This window comes from Malurus melanocephalus, unplaced genomic scaffold, assembly GCF_030028575.1.
Source record: "Malurus melanocephalus ecotype Western Australia unplaced genomic scaffold, MMel_1.1 scaffold_73, whole genome shotgun sequence".
NCBI classification, from domain to species: domain Eukaryota; kingdom Metazoa; phylum Chordata; class Aves; order Passeriformes; family Maluridae; genus Malurus; species Malurus melanocephalus.
In genome coordinates, this window is record NW_026623305.1 from 2,155,383 (window position 1) to 2,181,448 (window position 26,066).

The 26,066-nt window shown below is 36.9% G+C and overlaps 1 protein-coding gene across 3 annotated transcripts in view; it reads left to right on the forward strand.

Moving 5' to 3' along the window:
• Positions 1-213: 213 nt before the first annotated feature.
• Positions 214-26,066, forward strand: part of RASA2 (RAS p21 protein activator 2) — a 36,361-nt gene continuing 10,508 nt past the window's right edge. The window contains exons 1-13 of one of the 3 annotated variants that reach the window (XM_057366928.1): positions 214-313; positions 4,302-4,405; positions 5,428-5,522; positions 7,906-7,982; positions 14,632-14,715; positions 16,512-16,584; positions 17,850-17,926; positions 19,306-19,404; positions 21,470-21,626; positions 22,796-22,944; positions 24,233-24,347; positions 24,805-24,879; positions 25,583-25,706. In XM_057366928.1, the coding sequence (XP_057222911.1) occupies positions 237-313; positions 4,302-4,405; positions 5,428-5,522; positions 7,906-7,982; positions 14,632-14,715; positions 16,512-16,584; positions 17,850-17,926; positions 19,306-19,404; positions 21,470-21,626; positions 22,796-22,944; positions 24,233-24,347; positions 24,805-24,879; positions 25,583-25,706 (1,306 nt within the window). In that variant the 5' untranslated portion in view covers positions 214-236. Of the gene's footprint in view, positions 314-4,301; positions 4,406-5,427; positions 5,523-7,905; positions 7,983-14,631; positions 14,716-15,080; positions 16,585-17,849; positions 17,927-19,305; positions 19,405-21,469; positions 21,627-22,795; positions 22,945-24,232; positions 24,348-24,804; positions 24,880-25,582; positions 25,707-26,066 lie in introns of those variants that run through there. The other 2 variants (XM_057366929.1, XM_057366930.1) reach the window with 2 other exon arrangements.

The window sequence follows — 26,066 nt, forward strand, 5'->3', positions numbered from 1 at the left end:
TGTCGGCTCTCATTCCACGTGAAGCTGGATGTAGAAATGTCTCTGTGGTCTTGAAGCTTATGAATTGAAAATTAATGTGGAAATGMATGCTATCTGAATGGAAAAATAAAATTTTTGGACATACTAAAACTGTAACATCATTGCACCTAATATTTTATAAATTTTTCCCCTTCAATATTTACAGTTTTTTTTTTTTTTTATTTACAGATGATGCCAAACACTTAGTGCCCAACAAAATGAGAGACTTTTTCTGTACCATAAACTTGGACCAAGAAGAAGTTTTTCGTACRCAGGTAGTTGAAAAATCTTTAAGGTAAGCTTAGTTTTTAAATGGATATGATAAGCAAGACTGATCAATACCAGTATGTRTGGCTTTTGCTTGTACCACTCTAAAATGAGAACTGACTTGTGGCAGCTACTCAGAGATGTTACAGCAATGTGTAAATCATGAGAGTGTTGCAAGAAGAAAAAATTGAGTCTTGTGGGTAGAACAGTGCTTTTAAAATGAAGTATGCTAGAATATATTTCACTATTACTCTGTTCTCTTCCATTGGGCRGAATAACATGCTTTTTCTTGCTACATTCTGTTCAAGAGAAACAAATCTACTAGATACTTGCTCCCTCATAATTTCCTACTTCTGACAAGCAGTTGAACTGTGTTGGTGGATTTCTGCTCTGTGTATCTGGTAAAACCTGTTTCTAGAATGAAGGAACCGGAACTTTTCCATGTATGCGAGTTTTCTGTGCTGTGGGTTGTCCCTGAATAGGCCTTGTTCTCTCCTGCAGTTCTTGTTCTGGGAACTGTAACAGTACCCACACCGAATGCCTTGCTTTGCCTCCCTGGGCAGCATTTGCTGTAGATTCTGCCTCTGTCTTACAGCATTGAAAAGAATCAAACAAAAAGTCAGGATAAGGCAGCTGCAGTAGTGTAGGTGGCTTCATGTCTCAAAACTCTCAAGTTCACAGAGGACCCAAACAAGCATCAGTGCCACTTCCTTGTTCAGAGTATCTGAGTRACAGTTTCAGTTGTGTGGAGGTGACATTAAGCCATCTTCTTAAAACCCTGTCTGTTCAAACTCTTGAAAGCTTTCCAAATTCCTTTTTCCAGTGGTTTTGTTGTTAGTGTTTTTTCTTTGAGCTCYCTCTCCAGGTTTTAACAGGTGAGGAACAGTTCATATGGCAGACTTGAACAGGGCATTTTATTTTTTCAAAACATCATTTCAGAGCCTCCTTGTGCTTCTGCATGAAAAGCAAATGCCACATATGTGCAATCAGGAACAAATATTTTGCATGKATTCCTGATCTGTAACTGCTGTAGTCAGATCCATAAAATTTTTAGAATTTAACTGGCTTCAGTTGAGGTTGATTGATTACCAAAACAAGCTCAACTGAGTAATCCTGCAGAGAAGAATGTTAAAGACTGTATTGATAATGCAGAAACCTAATATTTCGTCTTCACATAGACAGTAGTTTGATGAGCAAAAAACCCCAACCCAGTATATCTCTGAAAAAGAAAGACTTTGCTGTCCGATTCTGATTTTAATAATGGAAACCAAAGAAGTTACTACTATGCTTAGAAACAAGACCTGTTAGATATGTTGTTTACACAGACATTTTTATTACATTTTATTTAAGAATTATTAACTTTCATCACGTGATAATAAAAGACATGTTAGTTTCCTCATACAGCATTTTAAAAATAAAACACCTTAGATCCATCACAAAAAATTTTAATAGGCCTGAAGTTTTAGCTGAAATTTAATTATAATGTCATTAATACTTTACAGAGGAAATGAAGTTAAAAATCTCACTATAACAGAACAGCAGTTGGGAAGAGAGGAGTCTCAAATACCATGCCTCAAATAGTGAATTTTTTCAGGTGATATGAAATGAATATTTGTAAGATGACAACATTGTATTAGAAGTTAGAACCCAGTGTTTTGAATCCCTCTTTTCCCATAGGCACCTTTCTGTCTCCACTGACTTCATAAGTGTCTCCTCATCCTCTGAATTAGAAGAGGATTCCATACAAATTGGTGAAATGTAATAAAACAACTCATCCTCTATTAGCAGCAACCAGAATTGGGTGCTTTCACTTGATTGCTACTGTGTATGCAGTTATGAAGGCTCTCATTCCAGAAACTTAATTACAACATCTTGTTTCTTATTGCCGTGTTAAGCTGGAACGTACTAACCTAGAGGTACAGCGACAGGAGAKGAAAGCTCCAGTCTTATTCATTTGAAAACTTTATAAATTGCCTTTCAGTAAGGTGTAATACATTATAATTTTCATCATATATAAAACTTTGAATTTCCTTGTTTTGTTTTATATTGCTTGCTTTTTCTTATACACATTATTCACATCTAWTTTTGTCACTGTATTATGGGCTGCAAATTTATACAAGTTGTAATCTACATTTTAGTCTGTGAATATCCGCTAGTTAAATGTCTGTGGAAGTAATTATCACTAGAATTAAAATTAGTTTTGACTACAGTGATTGAAAACTATTAAGAAGTGTATTTTTTAAATGTGCAAATAGGTTTGGCCTTCCACCAGCACTGGGAGAGTTGTTGGAGTGCGGATGTAAAACAAATGACTTTCCAAAGTTAAAAAACCATGAATTAATACTGGAAGTGAAAGAAGGATATTTTGGCTAATGACTCAAGAAATATTTCCTGACATGGTGTGGGATTTCTGTGGGTTTGAAGAAAGAATTTTTTTTTCCCTTGGAAAGTTCAAAGAATATCCGTGAGCCTCCTCAAATGTCTGTGGTAAAATAGGAGGAATGGGCAGGGGGGGGATTGTGGTATGTGTGTGTCTGTTTGAAAATTTAAACTAAATTCAGTTTCTTTTTTTTTCAAACTGAACTTTGGTAGTGCAAGGTTATAGCAGAAATTAATTCCCTTGTTGATGTAATCATTGCTTTTATTACCTGATAGGGTCTTTGGTCAGTGTCTGCACAGACCTGCCAGATTCCTGTACCAAGGAAAGGAAGAGCAGAGGAGTGTGTTACRCAGTGAAATTTAATCTCCTGTATTACTGTAATCCAGTTCTTCCTGCATGGCAGTCTGGTCGCCCTTTGAATTAGTGCTATCTTCTAATTTTGTATCCGTCACAGTCTTTAAAGTTCTTGCATCAAAGTCACAAATGAAAGTACTAAATTGACTGAATCCTTGAGGAACAGGATGAGTGAGTTCTCCATTTTAATTATTCCTCATTGGTATAAGAAATATATGAGGTATAAACTGTTGTAACCCGTAAGCCAGTTCTATGTCTACCAAAGAATTTCTTTACTAATACATTTATTCCTTGCCTTAAATTTTCTCTCTCTGCCTTATATTTTACTGAAGATTAGGCAACAGCTGATAACCAGTATTAATTTAGGTAAAGAGAAATGTATCAACATGAGTGAAACAGTGCATTGCCTTCTATTGTGCTCATATTATTGACGTGTTCTTTCTTGCCAAATCTGTGACTTGATGTGGTATTGAAGTCAAAATAATAATAAAGATTGTTAATGATCATTGATCCTTTTTGGGCTGGGGSTGGGGGATATGTGTAACTGCAAAGTTTGCTCTCTAGCGTAAGATATAGGTGCTAAATGGATTTTTGAAAATCTCTGCTAATAGTCTTCATCCCMGTATAATTATAATTGGGGGCATAGAGTCCCACAGGTCCATCAAGAATACAAACTTAACCCTTGGCAGTTGCTGGGCACTTGCTGGTGTGTGTTGCAGTCTGGTGTTCTGTTAGGGTGCCTGTCTGAAGCTGAACTAGAGCAGAGCTTCCTTTGACACCAGTGCCAGATCATTCTCCCTCTGTTCACTCTTTCTGCTGTGGTATCTCTTCATTTGTACTGCTGCAACTTTATTCGTGTAGCTGTTAGGGAAACCAGATCACGCAGTTGACCCTAAGTTTAAAATCAACCTTTGTTTCATCCTTGTTTTTGGTSTGAGTTATTGTGTCAATACAATTAAAATGAGCAGTGATGGTAATAAGGAAATTGAGGCTGTTCAGGGCTGCACTGYGGCTAAAGGTAATGCTCATGAGCTTATACTTTCAGTCAAGGTGCTGACAAGAAGAACCTAGCCCTTGAAATCAAAGCAGAATTTGTGGGCTTTGCAATTATAAAAGAAGACAGGGGGAAAAAAAGGTGGGGARCTGAAAAACCACCATTAAATTTTTCAACTGAGAATTCTTAAATTATTTCTCATTGTAGAGTGAAGGCTTTTTAATGTTCATCTTCTATATAAATTGCATAATGTGTTTCTCTGTATTAACTTGCAGTCTTCCTTTTCAGCCCTTATTTTGGAGAGGAGTTTTACTTTGAGATTCCAAGAACATTCCAGTGGTTGTCCTTCTACATTTATGATAAAAGTGTTTTACAGAAAGACCTGCGGATAGGTAAGTGTCTATGAGGTGCTGTCTGCATCTTGTGTAACACTTGGTTGTTTTCAGTAACATTTACTGCAGGATTAGGGATTCAATAATTGATGATGCATTTCTCAAAACACTGAGTATAGTGCATTTGAATGCTTCTTTAAAGTTTCAGAAAGATTTTATTTCCTTGCTTTATTCTCTTATACTAAAATATGTTTGGTTTTTAGGCTAGTAGGACATTTTATAGTCTTATTGTGGTCTGAATAAATTTTTTAAAATTCTGTTTCTTTTTTCTCCACTTTAGCTTCATTGAAATATTTGAAAAACGGTCACTGCTTGTAGATATTTAAAGAAAGAATTGTGAAATAATTCCACAATAATTACAATTGTGGAATAATTCTTAGAACTGTAGATAATTTTTCCCTGTCAGTGCAACCTGTAGCTTAGTGACTTACAAAGCATTTGGCAGCAACTTGTGTAGCTTAAATGAAAGATCAGGGGAGGTGGATTTCTATTTCTCCCCCAGTTGGCTTTAATGACTTTATTGCAGCTGCTTTTTGGATACAGTTGCTACAAAGCTCTAATAGTCTGCTTGGGAAGAAGCCTTCTCTTTACTTGAATTGAGGAAGGAAATAATTTGCACCAGGATGTCAGATAATTTGATATAATAACAGCTTTCCAAATAGCAATCAGAAGAGTAAAAAGCATCTACTTCAGTTTCCTATTTAAACATTTTTCAACACCGTTTATGTTCTCTAAAATCTATTATGTTATTTCCAGCCTCAAGCGTGTTCTTTATTTTATCTTCTTATTAGTGATATCCAGGATAACAAATTGTAATTAACGTCATCAGGTTTTATATAAACTATTTTCTGTTTCACTTACCCAAAACAGTCTTGTTTTATGTTCTTCATATAGCATCATAAAGATAAAGGAAAACCTAAAAGAGAGCCTAGAAAAAGTCAAATACCAAACATTTTAAAATACTTATTCTATTCAGATGAAGATGATATTTATGCTTCTCTCCCCCTGCCACCCTCCCTCAGGAAAGGTGTCAATCAAAAAAGAAGATTTATGCAACTACACAGGAAAAGAGAACTGGTTTATGCTTCAACCTGTTGATTCTAATTCAGAGGTTCAGGTAACTATTAAATTGCACATTTACCTTTTGAAAGTTTGATACAGATAAGGGCATGTGATGGTAGAAGGTGACATTGAGCTATAGKAGATAGCACTTAGCATCTTTATTTCTTGTGACGCAGATGTGTCTTCGGTTTGGTTAGAAAAGAGTGCAAACTGTACACTTCTAAGCTGGCTGTATTATTCCTCATGGTACTTAAAACTGGCAGAAAATATAAAGCAACTGTTGGGGAAATATCCTAACAGTATTTTGATGTCTGAAATGTTTGTCAGAAGAGCCATGTWCTTGAAGCACATGAATGAACCCTARAACTCTTGAATAATKATTTTTCAGTAATTTTTGGTGCTAACTGAAATAATGGCTGATTCTGTGACATTGAAATGGTTAGTCTCTGAAACTTGGAGGTACWTGTGCTGTGTTCATTCATCTTATCTTGAAATACTTTTTGCATTCAGTATCTAACAATTTGCACTTCACAGTTGTATTTCAGCCTATGGTTCCAGTTCTTCAAACAGGATTGTTCTAGTGATGGGTAAAAATGAGATGGTTCTAGAAGTTGTAGCAATTCTCCTTTTGGTTTCAAGAACAAAATAGAATTCTTGAGAATCTCTTAGCCTTGTTGCTGTGRTTAACCATGGGATTTTAATAGGGATTTTTCCAGATTTGCCTGAGGACAAAAGTCTTAGACTTGACAGTGTATTTTTTTAGTAACCTGAAAGTCCCTTTGGGTTGGGAGAATCCCRTCTACTTTTACAAGAAGTGAGTGTGCACAGAAATCTCATTTTCACAGATTAATCATCTATGAGCCATAAGTTCAGTGTAAAACCCAATTTGTGGGTTTTGGTTTTAAAAGCAAAAGGAAGATGCTTAGGCCATTCACAGCATCTGTTTTCTAAAACAAAGTCAGCTATTACAATAAATACTAATAACGTTTGACTTTTCATTTGTCATTCAAAAACTTTGCCTTGTAAGGCTGTTGGCATGCTTCTCAGTATCCTGTTTTTATCCTGTAAATCTGTTTTTGTAATGGAGTTTCTCTGCTTGACAAATACTTTAATGTACCTGTGTTCCAGTCCCTGTAGTAACACTTTGCGAAACACTTGGCAGGCATCCCGAAACAGTTACGTTTAGAACTGCCTTGTAAAAGAAGCTTCATTTCTCCTCCCATGTGATGTAGAGAGAGGGAAACACAGCCTTTGCCCCAGGGGATCTACARTGAAAGCATTGCAGTTTAATGTCAAAACATAACTGCTATAGAAATGTGTGCAAGGTCAGCTAAGTGTTTTGCTTCCATTTTAGTGGAAAGGCAAAGCTGTAGTTCAGATTGTGACTCGCTTCCTTTGCCACTCTTGAAAATCACCTTCCTGGACCATTCCCTGACAGTTTTGATTGTGGACAGACCAYTATTGTCTGATGTTCCATTTAGCTAATAGACACATTCTGAGAATACCAAAGAGAACACTGTTGGAGGAAGACTCTGTCAGTGTCTGATTATCTCAGATGTGAAAGCCAGCACAAACAGCCAGGCACTCAAAGGAGTAGCAGGTATTGTTCAGGTGGTAGCTGGTTGGAGCAAGGTTAAGATACTAAATTTTGGTCATCCCAAGAAGGTTGCAAATAATGATTTGAAGTTTTTGGAGCTTTTTATTGAGAGCTTGGTCCTTGCTGAGTTCTGAAGTTATTCTGTGCTGTGCCGTAATTTATGGATTCTTTTTCTTAAATATATCCTGCCATATCAGAAAAAGAAAAGGAGGAAGCTGAGTTTGGCAATTATTGCCACCTTTTCCTCTCTTTTGGTTGTGTGTACTGTTCCTTGAGTACATCAGCAGTCTTGATGAGATAGTTGAAAGCTRCCCTGGGTTGCACAGTACATTTCTAAATGATCTTCAGTGTGGTGTGATGGACAGGATGTCACAGTGGATATTAGATGCTACTGGTTATGGCTACTGCATACTGTTCTACTTTTCTGGGTATACTTGCCTGCCTTCAGTGTCTGAGGTCATTTTAGAGCTTTCTCCTGAAGTGTTCAGAAATTCATGTCTGTGCAAGGGTTCATCCCATGCTTAGGACAAAATAGCTGGGCTGCTTGGTACTTGCTCATGCTGGAAGAAATAGTTGTGTGTGGTAAATCTGTAGAGGCTTGACCAGTTCTTGAGCGGGCTGCAGATGGAGATAATGCTTCTTTGTAGCATTGTCTTAAAGTTCAAATACATCTATCATTCTCTACTTGCAGGATATGTGCTTTGGATGAGGTATTTTCTTCAAATGGTTATATTGAAATTACCTTAAATAACTTCTAATTGGAAACGATTTACTGTTCTGATTCCTACTTTTAAAAGAAATGCTTTTAAAACTATTTGTGTTTCTCTCCTGATTTTTTCAGGGAAAAGTTCACCTTGAATTAAAACTGAACGAACTGATAACAGACAATGGATCTGTGTGCCAGCAACTAGTAGTACAGTAAGGAAATACATTTTTCCTTTAATATTTGGTTGTTTGTTAGAACATTATGTGATTTCTCTCTCCTGATACTGGGTGTTTTCATGTCTTAGTACCAATAGCATTTTTCTTTTTGTATGACTTGGAATCTGCCTTATGAGGCAATGAGTAGATGCCTAGGGAACTCCTGCAGAAGTTTGTCACAGCTGCTCATCTCTCCAGCCAAAGCACTCACTTTTATTAGGTCTATTAGGATTAGTGTCTTGTAATTCCAGTTCAGTTGGGTCTGGTGAGAAAAGTAGGAATATGCAGTGCAGCTGACAGCCAGAACTTGCAGTACTGCTGTTACTGACAGAATTACTGCTGCTGGTGGTACAGGGAACAGTGTAAAACTTTCTCAGTAGGAATATTTAGGGTTGGTATGTGAAAAGTCACTGCTAGTTTTGATTCAGAATTATTTTCTTGTGGTTAACCATGATAAGAAATGCTTACAGAAAAATGAAGTACAGGAGTTGTGGTTCTGGAGCAGCATGTTTGCCACACTTCAGTACAACTTCTTAGCAACAACTTAAGGAACTTTTGCTACCAAACTTTATTTTGGCTCTGAAGTCAAATGTCAAAGAGCATCTTAGAAAGAGTACATTTTTGGTATATTTGCTAATGTAATTTTCATTACAAATTTAAGATAATGTTCTTCCTGTCTTAGTCAACTGTCCAAAAGCAGATGGGGAGGTGAGTTGGAGCAGGACCCAGCAAAATGCTCTGCTTGCTCTTCTCGAATTTGGTATGAAGAGGGAAGCTATTCTGTGATAAAGTTAAGCCAGTAAACCTGGTAATGCTTTAGTAACTGTTGTAGGCTGATAATTCAGCTAAGACAGAAACTTGTTAGACATCAAAGTATCTTTATTACTTCAAGATAATTCAGAATGTGTCTGCTTTTATAGTGGGTAGCACCATGGTTCACTGGGAGTCTGCTGCTGTTATTTTTGTATCCCACTTGCAGCACAAAGCAGAATTAGAACAGCTTTTTCACCATGAAAAGCTGGCTGGAGCTTTATGATGTTGAGTTTTATTCCCAACTTCCCTAATTTTCAGAAAATGTGAAATTACTTTTTATATATTCATACACTTTAAGTTAGTGTTGTGAGGTTTGTTTTTTTTTTTTTTAAAAACCCTGCCTGGATTTTTCATATGATGAAGAAAAGTTACTTTGGAAAGTTACTGTTGCAAATTGCAGTTTTGAGTAGGAAGTGGTTTACTCACCATGCCCTCTCTTAGGATCTCTTTATGACGGAGATAATTGATCAAAAGGAAGCCAGGGTTCTCTTTTGCCTGCTGCACTCACCCACTCACTSACATGTGGGAGAGGATTGTGCGTTAAACACTGCAGCATTACATCAGTGCTTTTGTCTGAGGTTATGAAATGCACTAGAGTTCCTTAAACTAAAAATGTTTAGTAGAGTTTTACCACACGTGCTGATACCCTTGAAATAATTTACTGCATTAGTAATACATTGTATATGTACATAAATATATTTTGGATGTACATGTGAGAGTATGAGGAATAAATCTCTCACCGAGTGTGGTATTATAGAAATGGATGTGAGGGCATTTTTGAGATGCTTTTGATCTTAAGGCATGAGGAACTTGCAGAAAATACRTGTGGGAGTATTGGAGAGAAAATTTAAACTCTTTAAAACTCTGCCTGTTTTGTAAATTTCCCATGACAATTAGTAAGTGACGCACTTGCTGCTGTGTTTCACTAGTCACCAGGCCCTGAGAAGACTCTGAATTAGTAACTCCTTTAGCAGAGCTGAAAGATAGAAAGGAGCAGAACTATGATAGAGTAAAAGAGAGACTAGGAGCGGGCACAAATGTGTGTGTGCTTTTGTGCCTGACTCCTCTTCATCTGTTCTAAACTGGAATGCATTGGCCAAAGGAAAAAAAAATCACTGAAAAAACAACTCTTGAAATACAGGCTATTATACTTGTCTTTCAGGAGTGATGTTTTAGTTCATGTTCAAATTAGTGGTAACTCAGTGTAATAAGAATGACATGCTTTTGAACCTTTGCCAGTTATTTTTTTTTTTAGAATAAGGGAATTCTAAATAGTTATGTTGGCTCCTGTGCATGGGTAAATTGCTAATGGATTTCCACTGTGTGTTCTCTGAGAGTCCAGAAGTTCTGCAGTGATGAAAAGTAGTATCTCTAACTTTCATGACACAAGATTAAACATGGTGCTAAGTGTACACTCAATCACAAGTAATTAAAGGGCTGYGATTCTGAGCAATACCTGGAGTACCTTGTGGCTGAACCAAAACCATGACTGGCTAGGGAATGGATTCCTTTTGTTTTGGGTCTGTAAACACGTTTCTAGAAGCTGTTTCTGCTGCTCTTCTWGATGGATTTTATGGTGAGGATTGATTCAAAAATTCAATTTCATTCACTTTTTTTGAAATAAAGCATAGTTAGTCTTCCTTTGCTGAAGGACTGTCTTAGAGTTCATGTAGAGCAGGGAAAGCGCTGATTTTACACATAATTTTTGTATTAATTATAACCTTGCTGTTAAATTTCATGCAGATACACTCACAGCCTGTTTGTGAATTAAAACTTTGTTTTGTCTGTGATACCAATTGTTTCCTTTTGTAACRTGTGAATGAGGAGGGGAAGAAGATAGTGCAAGAGATTTCCTGCTGACTCAGTGTGGGCTCTTTTTAAAACCGCAGTGGCGTGTGTAGTAGCACATTTCACAAAGACATGCTTGCAGCTCTTGCTGGGAGTCCCTAAGAGCAAGTTTGCATGACCATTGTTTGCATATTTGCTGCTGCTGAAATAGGTGATACTTGAACAGTTTCATGCCACATTAAACAGTTGGGTGGTAGCACCAGCTTTCTCTGTGATTAACAGCCCTTCACCTCTGAAAGAAGGTTTTGTGTATTTACAGTGTGAATACTTCAAAGCCCAGAAATGGTTTGTTACTGCCAGATTTTGGCTTCATTGCACACACTTTTCTAAATAAATTATGCACTGTGCTCTCTTACATGGATCTGTCAGTTTGTTCCTGTCCTTTGTATACTTCATCTGCTTTCATGAAGTTGTTCTAGGGAACATAGCAATTTTTCTGAAGTGTACATACAGATCTTAATGGCTGCAGTTAGGGAGTGTCTGTCCTTGGAGAACTTGAGTTGATTTTAATGGTGGAGGTAGAGTCACTCAGTCATTRAGGGGGTTTATCGTGGGCTTGGTCTTTTTAAGGACTTATTTTCATCTTACAAGCTGAATATGTGCTTGTTTTATCTGAAAGGCTCTCATTTCCTGTATGAAACTYATCTTGCACAACAACCTACTGAGATGTAGAGCAAGAATTAATGTAAACTAAAACRTATCTTATGCTACTGAGCAGCAGTTGGAGAAAAGAACAGAAGTTCTTCTGTTACTGGTTGCTTAGATTCAACATAAAGATATAATAGACTAAAATATAAAATAAAAGGCTTCTAAATTCCTACTTATTCAAACTCTATTTGCATTTATGCCCTTTGAATCACAATTGCCTGGCTAGGTAGATGAAATGATCAGTCAAAGCTGAAATATTTACTGTATGTTAGAAATTTGTTTATTATGGTTGTCAGAATAGGAGTGTATATTTAGTGTTATTTTATTTTTATTTGGTAAAAATGTTTGGAATTTTATTGGTGGTGGTTTTGGTGGGATTTCTTGATGCTTGWTTTCCTGTTTGAGTAGACTGCAGTTCCAGCACTTTGCTTCATTCCTTKAGGAAAGGCAGTATTCCTATGAAATTTTCAGACTGACAAACTTAGGCTTTTTCCATTCTAGTCATTTCCATTCCAGCTTTTTCATTTCAGTTAAGTGTGCTCTAGTTTAGCCATTTCAAACATCTTCAGAATTTTTAAGCATGTTTACTGGAGGCTGTTTATTTAGTAGCTTAAAAGTGTCAGTAATGATTCAGTGTCGTGTGYGCAGTCCCTGGAGAGGAACAATCTGGCTCAGTAGGGTCGAGTTGACTTAATGGCTTCCTATCCCTAATGGCTGCTTGCCTTTGGAGCCTGGGAGGGCTCCTGCGTGGCCAGGGTAATTAATTTCACCAAACTGACAACTGGCTTAAAACCTAAAAGCTTCCTGTGAGGGTGGTAAACAGAAGCAGCAGTTCAGCTGACTTGTCTGTGCWGTCACACATTGTGTCTGAAGCAGACTCCAGGCAGTTCCTGCAGACTGAAGGGAGGGACATGACTGGAGTGAGCTTGGAGTGAGAGATGGAAGGGGAGGAKGTGAGGTACATTTGGAACAAATTTTTGTGCCTGATCCGTGTGGAAGAGAAAGATTTGGGGGTATTAGGAGTTGATGGTCAGGGGAGGGGTTGGACCAGGCAGGCTGTCTRAACCAGGCAGACCATATTTGCTGGCAACAGAACTGGGACTTGGGCAGGAGGTGAAAAGGGAATGCCAGAACCACCTCCACAGGGAGACCGACTGGAGCATGAAACAGCTTGAAGTGACAGATCCACWTGATGAATCCAGAGATTCTAGTTCTGCTGCAAGGCTGTGAAGTTGTCAGTAAAATGTTATTCAACTCACAGGAAATCACAAACAAACCTTTCCTTAGTTTTGTGCATGTTGTGGTCAAGAGAACAGAACAATCTGTTTGTGTAACCAAAAGTCCCACAGACTTGTACCTTTGCTAGAGAAACCCAGGAGCATGGTGARCATGTCAAAGACTGTAAGAAGAGAATTGGTGGTCTTGTTAAAACAACTGAATTCGCTTCAGATGAGGTTGGCTGATCCATCTGCAGTGAATTTCGTATGAGATTCAAGTTTGGGCTGATTTATAGGTACATTCAGCAGTCACACCTGAAATTGCAAAGCCTGAGGAGCTGCAGAGAGTGTTTTGTGCTGCAGAATGCCCATCAATCTGAAAGAATCAAGCCCTAGCTACCTCAGATCAGATACCCCAAATGACTGAAAAGTCTAGACAGTTTAATTTTGTTGCCACTCTTCAGTGMCACGTGTGTGTTGGAGGAGGAATCAATTAATGCTTATGAAACAACTGGATGTTTCAAGAACCCATTTAAATGGTGGGTTTGAAATCACTGTAGGGTTCATTGTGATTCAAAAATTATTGAAATGCTGAAGGCCACGTGCTTGATAACTGGAAGAAAAATAACAAATGATTGTGCAGTGGTTCAGCACTAAATGTTCCCTGAACTGGCTAAGACAAAGGGACTTTTGGGGGGAAAATACCATCTGGTTTCTAATTGTGCATACTCCAAAGAGGGTGGAGTTTTGAGGCAGGACAGGAGTGTGTGTATCTGTTGTTTCCRCACTTGTGCTTGAATTTGCAGCTCCTGTTATTCTTTTAACACCATTTTTCTGCTGTACATAAAGCATTTATTTAAGATAGTGCACAGCTATATAATTTCAATTTGACCTGCACAACTTATTTCACATTATTATATTAGAACATTTACTTATTTGTTTATATGAACTTAGAGAAGTCTATTTTCTGAAGTTCTCCAGGTTTTGGATTTTATTCAAACTAGCAAGTTATGGCAACTGAAACTGTCRTGCATTAATTTAGTTTAATTCCTGCCATACATTATTTTAAAATAAATTATTTTAAAGAGAACAGAAATATAACATTGAGATATAATTTGTATTTTTTTTGTAATCTGAATGTTTGTAGACCTAACTAGTGTACATGGTTACATTAGAGCATCATTTTTCTGTGAAGTCTGGTTTCTGCTATGAATTTACAAACTCTTCTGCTTTACTTTTGTTGTTCCAGCTGTTTTTAGTTAATGCTCATATGTGGGCAGCATCTGAAGGTTGGGCAGCTTGCTGACCCAGCTCTGTGTTGCTGCTGTGCTGATTCAAAGATTGCAGGACTTCAGAAAAGGTTTCTCTGTCTCCATGAGCKTTAATTGCTAACCATCCTGTCCTTTTTTGCATCAGGGCTGGTCAACAGTGTGCCTGTGTACATGCTAAACACCAGCTTACCACTTACTGTGTGAATTTTGGAAAAAAACATCATTTTTAAAAGGCCTTTTAACCCAGAACATGGGCTTTTGTGAAACAGTTTGAAAATAAACCTTAAGCACTATTTCAAAGGTAGAGCTAGAACTATATACTAATAGTTTTGGATGCTTAATTTTAAATATCATTTCATGATTTGACTGTGCATGTTTTAGTATAACTCAGAAGGTAATTTATCCACAATGAAATACTTCAATCCATTTCAATGTCTTCCAGATGTAGTTGCTGCCATTGGATGAGGCCAGATAGCTTTTTGTAAGCCTCGAGAAATCAAATTTAGAAGTTAATGAAACCTGCAATTTCTCCTAACATATAGAAGTTCATTTTACTTAGGATTTTTCATTTGTATGAGATACTGGAATGTCTTTTATTAAAGCAGTTCCAAGAATTTTGTTCTCACAGAGCTCCCTGAGTCTGACTATATACTTGAGTATTATTTTGTATTGCCATCTAGAGATCTACTTCAGGTATATACATTATATTGRGTCAGTGTAGAGCTATATCTGTGTATAATACAGCAGGACTTAAAAAAAAAAAAAGTTTTCAACAAGGAGGCATTGTTTGGTTTGGGTTTTTTTTAAGCCAGATAATTCACTGATGTATTGTTTGTCTTTTCCTTGTAGCATAAAGGAGTGCCATGGGCTGCCTCTTATAAAYGGACAGAACTGTGATCCTTATGCAACAGTCTCTCTTGTGGGGCCCTCCAGGTAACATTTTAGTATAAAATGAATAAACCTTAAAATGCTGTGATGTTGAATTGGAAAAGAAAGTCACAGGTTTTGAGCAAAATCTTTAAAACACAGATAAACCTTCCAGTGCTTTCATTTGTACATCACATCTCCATGGCTACTGTTCTCTCCCATTCSCTGCCATACTCTTAACACTGGGATRGTGTTGGACTGTCTGAATTGTCTGCACTAGTCAAGAACCATTTGTGACTCAGTTCYTTCTTACATTTTTGCCCTACACTTCCTATTAATTTATGTGAGACTCCTGTGTGTGATGATACAGTCAGTTGCTCACTCACCTTCCTCTCTTCACTGTTTTTCATAATGTGTGAGTTTCTTTGCAGCCCRTGTGTAGTAATTGGGAGGAGATGAGAGTAGAGGTTCTGGAACACCTTCAGGATGCCATTCAAAGTCCCCACAGTTCAAATGTCTYCCTGTTTTGGATCAGGAATCCTCAATAACTGTTGGGGTTTTTCTTTTAAGAAAAATCTTACATCCCACACATTTGCTATCTGCAYGTCCCAGTGAGGAGGATACGTTTCAATTCTTTTTTGCAACATCAAACCCTCCTCTTCCTGAGGTGCTGAGGAATTGCCTGTGTGAGCATAGTACCAGAATATCTTGTACCAACTTGCTTGGCTTATGCACTTCAGAGGGATTGTCCCTGAGGGAGCTCTGTGTGAGGCATTTTTTTTCCTCCTTGGTAATAAATGATCAAATTTTGTTTGGCTTGGTTTGGTTTTTTTTTTTTTTTGTTTTGTTTTGGTAGGGTTTTTTTATTTTCTTTGTTTGGGTTTTTACTAAGAGGACTAGGGAGTCTCAACCATTATACCTAGGAAGCAAGGGGGAAATGCCTAAGAAGGTAAATTGACATATTTTCTGGTTTTGAGTCCTGTGATATGTATGGAAGTGGGAGAATGTTGGTCCCACAAAATTTTTATCCTGTTAGTGTGGGAATATATGTGCAAATCTGACAAAAATTATTGGTTAAGATTTTCCAGTCTTATGCAGGTGTGACTCATGTACCATGACTGGAATATTTATATGGCCTGAAAATARGTAGTTGATACTTAGGGTAATTTATCTTGTCTCTTGTCTGGTTTTCCCGCACATTTTGTATTTCTTTCTTTCAGAAAGCCTTTTTATAGTATCACAGCCCTTCTGATAAATAAATAAATAAAATTCTATTCCTTTATAAAACTTGTAAAATTTTRACAAGTAAACCCAAAACCAACCCACAAGGAAGTAGGAGTGGTTGTTTTGTTTGACCCTTTGCTGCTTCATATCTAACACTAGCAGCACTTGCTTTCAAAGAAAACTTCATTGTCTTGGGTGTAAGCCTCTGTACAGAAGTGGTGGTTATTCYTTCAACAAAAGAGGGTGGGAAAAACAGAAATTGCAGTTGAACAAGATGAGGAAAAGTGTGTTCATTACCTGCAGGCAGTGATAAAGAAATTTAAATTTTAAATGCATTAGAAATTGTTGATAATATTTTAATTGATATTTGTAAGTTTTACCTGTTTGTGAAATTAAATACAAACTTTCAGCTGGACAGATGCAGTGTKAACTAGATACAGCATTTAAAAACAAAGCTCTTCAAACTATATTGTGAAGATGAATTAATTTTGTTTCAAGATTTTCCTCATTGATCAGAGTGATTTCTAAAGTAAAGAAAATGTTCTAATTTAAATGCATGGGTCCTTCTTGACAATAGAATGTCTTTATAATTGTGTGTTTAAGTTGTCTATGGTAAAAATTTTACCACATTGGAACAGGAATGACCAAAAGAAGACCAAAGTAAAGAAGAAAACAAGCAATCCGCAGTTTAATGAAACATTTTATTTTGAGGTAACTTTTTGTGTGCTATTCTGTCTGTTTATCTATTTTATGCAACCCTTCAGATATTTTTAAGCAAGCTGCATAGCAATACCTAATGCAAAAAGCTCTCTTCATGCAAATTGAAGAGCTTTTAGTGGCTTCTCAAATGTGAGTGACATACTTGCTATTGTCTGCCAGACAAAAGCATTCCCCTCCAACTGCTGTGTGGAAATTACTTCCTCACAAGCACATATATAAGGTAATTCCCTATCTTGAATCACTTTCTATGTCATCTATTGCCATCAGGAGTTCGGAGATAACTTGAACTTATTCTGTGGAATTCTATTCAAATATTTCCAGGAAGATTGACTTAAAAAACCCAAACAACTTACTTATTTAAATAAAGTAATGTAGTGATCATACCCAAAAGTTTGTTCTATTTTAAAAAGAAGTTGACTGGGTTGTTATTTAGGAGTTTATTTCAATTCAATTCAGGAGTCTATTTCAATTCAAATCAGTTACCTGACAATAAATTACSAGTTTAAATTTTCATATGATTTATGTCAGTAATAAAAAACATATTTGCATCTAAGCATGCTATACTGGCTGCTGGAAGGGATACCACTATGGCATGTGTCTCAAATGTATTGCAATTTATTTTTATAAATCCTGGTCCTGCTGTGGGACTTCAGTGAAAAATTGTTTCATACTTATGCACAGTTTGAATGGATGGTRTGTGTCTCAGCTGACCTGCTCAAGATACTGAGTATGRTTTCTTGGGAAGTCAGATGTTAGGATAAATTGTGATCCAAACCACTCTGGTWACTGTATGACTTATGATTTATTGGAGTTCGATTGACAATGCCATCAGTCAAGAAATGAGGAGAGTGTATATAAGAGGTTACAGTTGTGTTGTAACTAGGGCAAGAARAGTGGGCTTCTTACTAATTGTTTCTTTAAATGTTTCAGAACTAATTTTAATACTTTCATGGGGCTTATGCTAAAACAAAAGAAATTTTTGCTAGTGTCATGTCTCACTATTTATTGTTTTTCCTGATAGATCTATACTTGAATTCCCTCARATAGCAGCTAGCCTTCAGTAGGTTCCATCATGAACCCTTCTTGACCCACTTTTTACCTGCTTTCTGGCARCAGGCAGTTGTTTGGTCAACTGACCTTTTTCCTTTCTAGAAGGARCAGTAGCTATTTACCTGTGTTAGAGGCAGGGTGGGTTTTCTTTGATTTTTGATMTCCATAATACAAAAAATGTGTTAATAGGAAGAATTTACTTGCAGGTAACCAGGTCCAGCAGTTACACCAAAAAGTCCCAGTTTCAGGTGGAAGAAGAAGATATTGAGAAGCTAGAAGTCAGGTAAGTTATGTGGATTAGAAAGCGATTTCATAGAATCATTAATAAATCATAGTATTTTTTCACCAGTCAACTGATACCTGTTTTGTCTTAGTGTAGCTCAAGAGAATACTGATCAGAGTTGTAGAAAAGATGATTCTGACACAGAAAATGTCTTTTTTTTAAAACTTCTATTTCTTACTGAAGATGAGGAATTTTTTTGTATTGAAGTAAATAGTGGTTGAATATATCTAGCAGCCTAAACTTGTTTCCTGTGCCTGTAAGTAAAGAGGTATGAGYACCTTCAATAAAATTAGATTAATTTGGGCAGAATACTGGTAATAGAACTTGTACTGAAAAATACCAGCATACCTGATCCTAGTCTGTGGTTTCAAATGTAGTTGCCTTGCTTAATAAAAAAGGGGGAATAGCCTCTTTTATGAGATTCTTACAGTTTCACTTTGGTTTTTAGAGGAACRTTTGTGTGTCACCTTTTCCTTGCAAATGCAAATACTCAAAGTATGTTCCCCTTTTCTGCTGCTTTATTCTCAGAGCAGGTCTGTCTGTATTTATGCAATGTAGTTAGAAAAGCAGAGARTCCTGCACTCAGTTTCTTTTCTTTACTGTGCTCCTGCACATACATGCACCAAATCTGCTAAATGGCAGAAAGTCTTCAAGGCTAGCATATGTTTCCTGASAGGCATCAGAAGTAGAATTTAGCAGTTAATTTTAATAGCCATTACAGAACTAATTTGGTATGTGCATTTTTAACTATTAGCTTCATTAATTAGAATTGTATATTTCATTATAGATGCAAATATATTTAGTAAAACAGTCATGCCCCAACAAATCTAGTTGTSTTTTGTTTTTGTTTTTGTTTTTTTGTTCTTAACAACTGCTGTCTGTCAGAAATGTCAGAGAGGTAAGAAGTAATAGAACAAATCCAGGGTGCATGTCTGGAATCTGATTCTGTTTGAGGTTGTAAGTGTACGAGCTGCTGCTTGGAAAAACAAGCGCATGTGTTGGTGTGGCATTGCAGTGTGCCAGATTCTAGCAGTTAGACAGATAGTTCAATATATTGTTAAAAAGTTCACTTCAATTACCTGAGAAGAGATGTGCACAGTTTTGGGGGTGGAGACTGCGCAGAACCCATACATTGTGCCAGTATCACTTATTTACTGATGCAAGGTCTGCAAGTCTTAACTTTCACTGTTTGTTTCTTTATCTGTTCTTTATGGGTTAATAAGCCACTTGTTTGATTCTTCCTGATTTATGTAGAATGGAGTGAGACTTCTAACATTTGCTGCCTGCATGCATGTGAATTAGTGCTGTAAGGCAGTTACTGTAAACTTGCTTATTTCTCTCTGGGAGAAAGGAAAATTAAGCAATGTTCTTATTTTCAGGGTTGACTTGTGGAACAATGGCAATCTGGTACAAGACGTCTTTCTAGGAGAAATTAAAGTTCCTGTGAAGGTGTTAAAAAATGATTCCTTTCAAGCATGGTGAGAAATGGTGGTTCAGAAGTGCATTTGTTTGTGTCTTGCACATTTTCCCTTGCAAAGAATATGTTTTATTCTACCTATTCCATTAAATAATGTCTTCCTGTTCTAATCTAGGTAAAACATGTTTCTAGAGTTTTCCCTGCTGAATAAATGAACCTTGTCAGTGGGTACATTTAGTTTTTCTCTTCCCTTTGCCCACAGTCACTGAATAGTTGGAGTGTTAGAGGGGGAAGTGTGGAGAGTGAAGGAAGATGGATTCTCACTGTTTATTGTCAGGTTGCTGGATTTCAGTGATCTGTGTGTGCTCTTCAGCCTATCCAGAAAAYCTGGAATTCTCAGAATTGCATTGTAATTAAATTCCTAAGTCAGACTTCCAGAATGACTGATGAATTGTTTATTTGCTCATTAAGTATGGCTTTTTTTTCTTCCTTGGGGAGGCTCCGGAAGTATCTTCTGGATCCAACCCAACATCATTTCAGGGGAGCAGGCACAGGAGCTGGAAGGGTGAGGTATGAAGGGAGTTCAGGAATGAAACACTTGTGCGTGGGACATCTCAGTACCCTCCTTCCTGACGTTCTTGGCAGCAGGAGCCCACCTCTAGCACTTYTACTGTCCCAAATGCTTTGCAGCAGGAAGGGATGAGTGCAAGGGATTTGAGTGCCTCGAAGTGTGTAAAATATTCTGCCTTTAGTGGACTTCTCAGTAYAGAAAAAAGCACGGAGGAAGCCCTTTCATATCCACACAGAAAACACATAGGAAGGAAGTGGGTAAATAGGGACTAAATGTGACACAGTTCTTGGCCAGGAACCATTATGGCTCTGCTCCATGTACCCATCTCTGGCTCCAAATGTCTTTGTCAAAGTTGAACTCAGCCTCTTAGTGTTYGAAYGTGATCCYGTAGGTGTTGGTGTTGTAGTTTCTGTTTTTACATGGTGTATTGCAGACACAGGCTTGTTCAGCCAGAGCTCTGATCAACAGCTGTATGACCATATTAACATAAAAACAGCTCTGTTAACAGCCTGCTGAGGGAAAGATTATATCAGCATGGGCTCAYTGCCAGTGTGCTGTGTTTGTGTAGCTTTTTGAATTGACCTAACTCATGTCTAGTTCTCTTGAGTGAGTCTGCTCATATGCTTTGTAARCATACCTTGCACTGAACATCCTCATATCAAGTTATGATCTGCTTATCAAAAAGAGTTCTGTGATTAAAAATTGTTCATAGAATTGCTAAGTTGCATAATGTGTTTTTGGATGCAGTTGAAGTGCAGCAGATAAACTATCACTACTAAAYATTTGGAAAATAAGCCTAAGGGTCATGCTGTTAAGGAGAGGTTTTCCTGGTAAATCACTTTTATTTTGTGTTAGCATGCCTTCATGGGCACTGCATCTGATGATGAAAAAAGAAGTCTGATCTCCCAGTTGTAGAAGTCCAAATACATGACTGTAATAAAGTATTTTGAGATGGGGTTTCAGTTTGCTGGGGTGAGTGTTGAAACTACTGCGACACCATTTAAAAACTGTTAACATTTTTGTGGGGCTGCATCTCCTGTTGGAATGCAGTGGAATTGTAGCAAATGAATTGTYCACTGTATCTTGTGTTAAGAGTAGAAAAAMCCCCACTTTTTTCCTATGTCTTGTTTCTCAAAAGTGGAGCCAGTTAATATTACATGTTTTTTCTGGTCTCAGTCAAGACCATTTAAATTCTTTACACTAGCTGTTTCACCTGCAGTGTCCAACACCCTAAATATAACCTAGATGTTAAATGAAATGGTCCTGTGTAATTTCAAACAATTCCCTGTTAACCTGTAAATAGTATAGGAAGTTACAGTTAAGAAAGATATCAGAAAATAAATTTAGGTTCCATTATGTTTTAAAGRTGCATTAAAATGCTGCTCATTTCTTTTCTTTTGTGTTTCAAGGGTTTTTTTTGTGAATTCTTTTTCCAGCTCTCAGATTTAATGTATGCTGAAATAGTTAAATGTTATTCTTGGTTTTATTTGTTATGGAATTAGTGAAACAAATGAAGTAAGATTCTAATATTTTATAACTGTCCTGTTGCTTACAGGTACTTACTTCAACCAAAAGAAAATGGAAACAAGTCTTCTAAAACAGATGATTTGGGATCACTTCGATTAAATATCTGTTACACTGAAGACTGTGTACTTCCATCTGAATACTACACTTCTCTAAGGAACTTGCTGCTAAAGTCTTCAGATGTTCAGGTACTTTGGTTGAGAATTTTGTTAAAGTGAAAACTAAAAATTAATTATGCAGTCCTGTATGAGACAATATGAATTACTCATATCCAGATAATTGGTTTTGGTTTTTTGTGGTAATTCTGTCACAGCCAGATGAACAGCTTCTAGAGCTTTTACTTCTGCTCCAAAATACTAGGGTTTTCTTCTTATTTCAGGAGAACCAGTACAGACAATGAATTAACCTGTTCTATGAGCCTGGAGGAGATAAAACGCTTTCTTCTCACTGGCTGTCTTTTCAACATTGTATTTTTCCRTTGGCTGATATTGGCTTCCGGGATCTGGAGGTTTTCCAGGGACACTGATCCATTATTGGCACTGAAGGGCAGATAATTAACAAAAAGGATCTGCTTCAGATTTGATTTTAATTCAACTTCTGAATTGCTGCTGCCTTCCCCAGGATGTTAATCAGCATGACTGGATTTCTCATGTGGACATTGTGACAAAGGGAAGTGCAGTAGATGGTTTGCACTGGGATAGGAATCAAATTACAGTAACCAGGCTTTATATGAATAGGTATTTTACAGCTTTTCATCATTTCAGTGTTAGTGAAGTACTGACAGAGGAGAAGAACRATAAAGGAGGCAGATGTGACTAAAATTTTGCTGGCCCATGTTYGAAGACTGCTTTGCTGGAATTCAGGAATAGCTGAGTATATAGGTAGCAGAAGTCAGCAGCTGTCTTTTGTACTTAAATTAATTATTTAGGTTTTGTCTTGAAATTCCTGATTTTACAGTGGTGACAAACACTTTAGGAGGGCGAGAACTGTATTTTAATGTCTTCTGATAATAGTTTTAAAAATCTTACAAAGATACATGACATGTTTGTAAAACAGTGCCTCTAGCTGCTCTAACTTGTGTTTGTGATAAAGACGTAGTTTAACCCTTTAGGGAGAATGAGAAGGATGAGTAGCTACTGAATTTCATTCTTAAATGTAGTTATAGAGTAGATAATAATAATTTTCAGTTAAATGTCTCTGGACTGGAAGCTTTTAATTGCCATGTTACACAGCAAATATTGAAACTTTTTGTTCACAAACAACACCAGCTGTCTTATTAGATTTGATCTGTACTCTTTCAAATACACAAAGAACATTTAACTACTTTGCTCAGGTTCCATATTCTGCTTTCTCACAGCCTATTTCTGCATCAGCTGCCTACATTCTGAGTGAAGTGTGTCGAGACAAGTATGATGCTGTCCTGCCTCTGGTACGACTGCTGCTGCACCACCATAAGCTGGTTCCCTTTGTTGTTGCAGTAGCAGAACTAGATCTGAAGGACACCCAGTATGTATTTCATGTTTATTGATGTCATGCTTTCTAAAATTCATGTTACAGTTTCAGATACATCATTGATACGTAAACCCTTTGGTTTCTTTCTCTCATTATGTAAAACTGACTAATATAGTTAATGTTTTAATGCTAGTTCATAGAAAYATTCATTAAAATCACTTTAAAGCTAGAAGTCAGTTAATGGTTCTGGGCATTTTGGTAAAAATTTGTCAAAGAGTACATAGTTTTTTATTTTAAATGTCATAATGTGGCCACTCTTCAAATATTACTGGGCATTGGTTTGGAATTTACAAACTTACATGGAACTTAWTAGGTGGAATATCTGTAAAATTGCYGAGAATCTTACCCTGTTTGCTTTAACATGTGGCTTAAATGAGGGCTGCTCTTTTTCTACAAAGGTGCCTTGTAATTAAGAATGTGTCCTGCATGCCTTGAGAGTAGGAAGCACAGGAGTCTTTCCAAGTAGCAGCATATGGTCTGTGAATTTGCAGCTCTGCGGTTAGGAGAGAAATAAAGCAGATGTGAGTAATGGCCACTGAGGTGCCAGGTCATGTCCAGTGGAGGTGTGGGAGGGATTTTGTCACCACAGGACAGTTCATTTCAAAGCATTTAGTCTTGATTTAAATAATGTGAGACTGTGTAACTGTGTACAAAGAGGTGACTCATAGAAAATAATTTTCTAAACTGCATTTTAGTGCACRCATTCCATTGTAGCTGAACTGTGACAAAGAGAGCTTAAACTAAATCTCTCAGATTAGAAAGATACACTTTGCACAGCTGGCTCTCAGTTTTCTTCAACAGCTATAATGAATAAGAAGTGTAACCTTGGATTAAATATGTTTTGGTTTAAGTGTCTGGGTTTATTGGTGTGGTGTAGCAGTATGCTGTAGGTTCCAAGATTTTTTTTTTTCAGCATGACTACTGGAGGAGGAATTGTATATTGCTAAGGTACCGTTTTCATTATTGTGAAATTTTCTCCAGTTGTTCTTTCTCACATTGCATACTGCACTATAACTTCCATTGTCTAAAATTTCTTAGGCTCTTTCTTATGACTTTATTTATGTTCCTGGGTTTCATAATAGCTGTAATAATATTGTTTATTTTCTTTCTGTTCCTGAGGGCCATTGCAAGCTCATTATCTAGATTCTGGAATTCCTAACTGAAATATATGAAAAATACTTTTAAGACAATTATTTATTGGCAAGATAGAGTATAAATTGAATATTGTAAGTGGACTTGTTCATTTTTCCCTGTTCAAATAAGATCGATTATTTTCTTACAGAGAAGCAAACACAATCTTCAGAGGCAACTCATTAGCAACTCGGTGTGTAGATGAAATGATGAAAATAGTGGGGAAGCACTACCTAAAGGTTACACTGAAACCTGTTATTGATGAGGTATGTTATCCTGCTGAAACTTCTTTGGGGACACTCCTGGGGTATCCTGGGTATCCTTGTYTCTTGGATAGGCATTCTTGTTACAGCTCTGTGTATTGTAGGGAATCATTCGGGGGAATTCTAGAGGCAAATTAAATTGAGCAATAATTGGTTATGTTCAGTGGGAGGAGCTGCTTTTTATTATTCATGTTCCAGATGCTTCAAAGTAAACAGTCAATGACAGTTGTTCCAGCCTCCAGCCCATTGCTGAATGTGCCCGTGTGATGCTTTATGTAATCAATCCATTTTAAAAGGCACAGACAAAAGTGAGGATGATCACTGCATGTTGTTGTGGATGGTTGGAACCTGTTTAGTGTTTTATTCCTAAATCKAGGACAGAATCTGGTTTTAAATGGGTGCATTTCCATACTCTGTGTCTGAAAAATTGAACTCCTATAGTTTTGTTTGTTTGTTTCAGATATGTGAGTCTCCTAAACCCTGTGAAATAGATCCCATCAAATTAAGAGAAGGGGATAATGTGGAAATTAATATGGTGAGTTTCTCAATTGGTTTTTACTTTTTCAAAACTTTAAACTCTTTCAAAATCTGAAATAAAGGCATTTTTTAAATGGGGCTCTTTTTGGTGGAAAATCAGTGACTCATAGTAGCAATATAACTCTGATTTCACAGTAAACAAAGAAAAAGCTGTATTTTCTTATCCCTGTTTATGAACACAGCAGTGGAAAAGTCCAGTGGAACATGGGATGGAGAGGAGAGGCTAAAGATGTCAAGTCTTTCTTAGCAGTTTCTTGGGTGTTTTGATTCCTGATGTTCTGTAATCAGCATCTAGATTATGATGTACCTAATTAGAACTGCTCTAGCATTTTTCACTGAAGTTTTGCTGGCTGCTTCCCTCTTGCCAGAGTATGATGATGTTTAAGACAGTGGTTGCTGCAGTGGAGTTAACATTCACTTGATATAAATGGGAAATGCACCCTTTTTGTCAAATTATAAAAACAGGTATTTATAGGTAGCTTCTATTGCAAGACAGTGCTTATATACTGTAAGTAAATATCATTGAACTATCTTATAATAGCAGTAACTCCATATAAATATTATGAGGCTTTTTTAATATGGATTGTACTAAAATTCAGAATTGAATGATCAGACAGTGTTATGTTTGTGCTCAGGTAAAAAAAAAGGGAGAAATGTGAATGTTCATGGTCTGAAAAAAGTACCTTTTTTCATAATTGCAGGAAAATCTCCGCTATTACGTGGATAAAGTGTTCCGTGAAATAGTACGGTCAAGTATAAGTTGTCCCACCCTAATGTGTGATGTTTTTTATTCTTTGAGGCATCTGGCTGCCAAAAGATTTCCAAGTAAGTGTTCTCTAAAAATTTCTGAAAGTGGTGTTCACACTGAAAACTTCTTCAGTTACCTCATGGGGATTGTCAAAACTCTTTGTCTTGTCCAAAGCTGTGCCCTGAARTTTTACAGTCAGGCATTTATTCTTCTGTCAGTCTGTAAGGTATAGTGAAACTTGGTGGTCTATCAAAAGGAATTTTCTGATAAATAAATAGAGCAGGTCAGAAACTGCAAGACAGCAGCAAATGATAAGTCACCCAAAAAAGTATGAGATCATAGAAGAAAAGCATAAGTTATACAGGAAGTTATKTATTTGAAAGATACATAAAATGTTAAGGTTTGTTCTGCTTATTGCAAGATATGGAGCTGGAAAT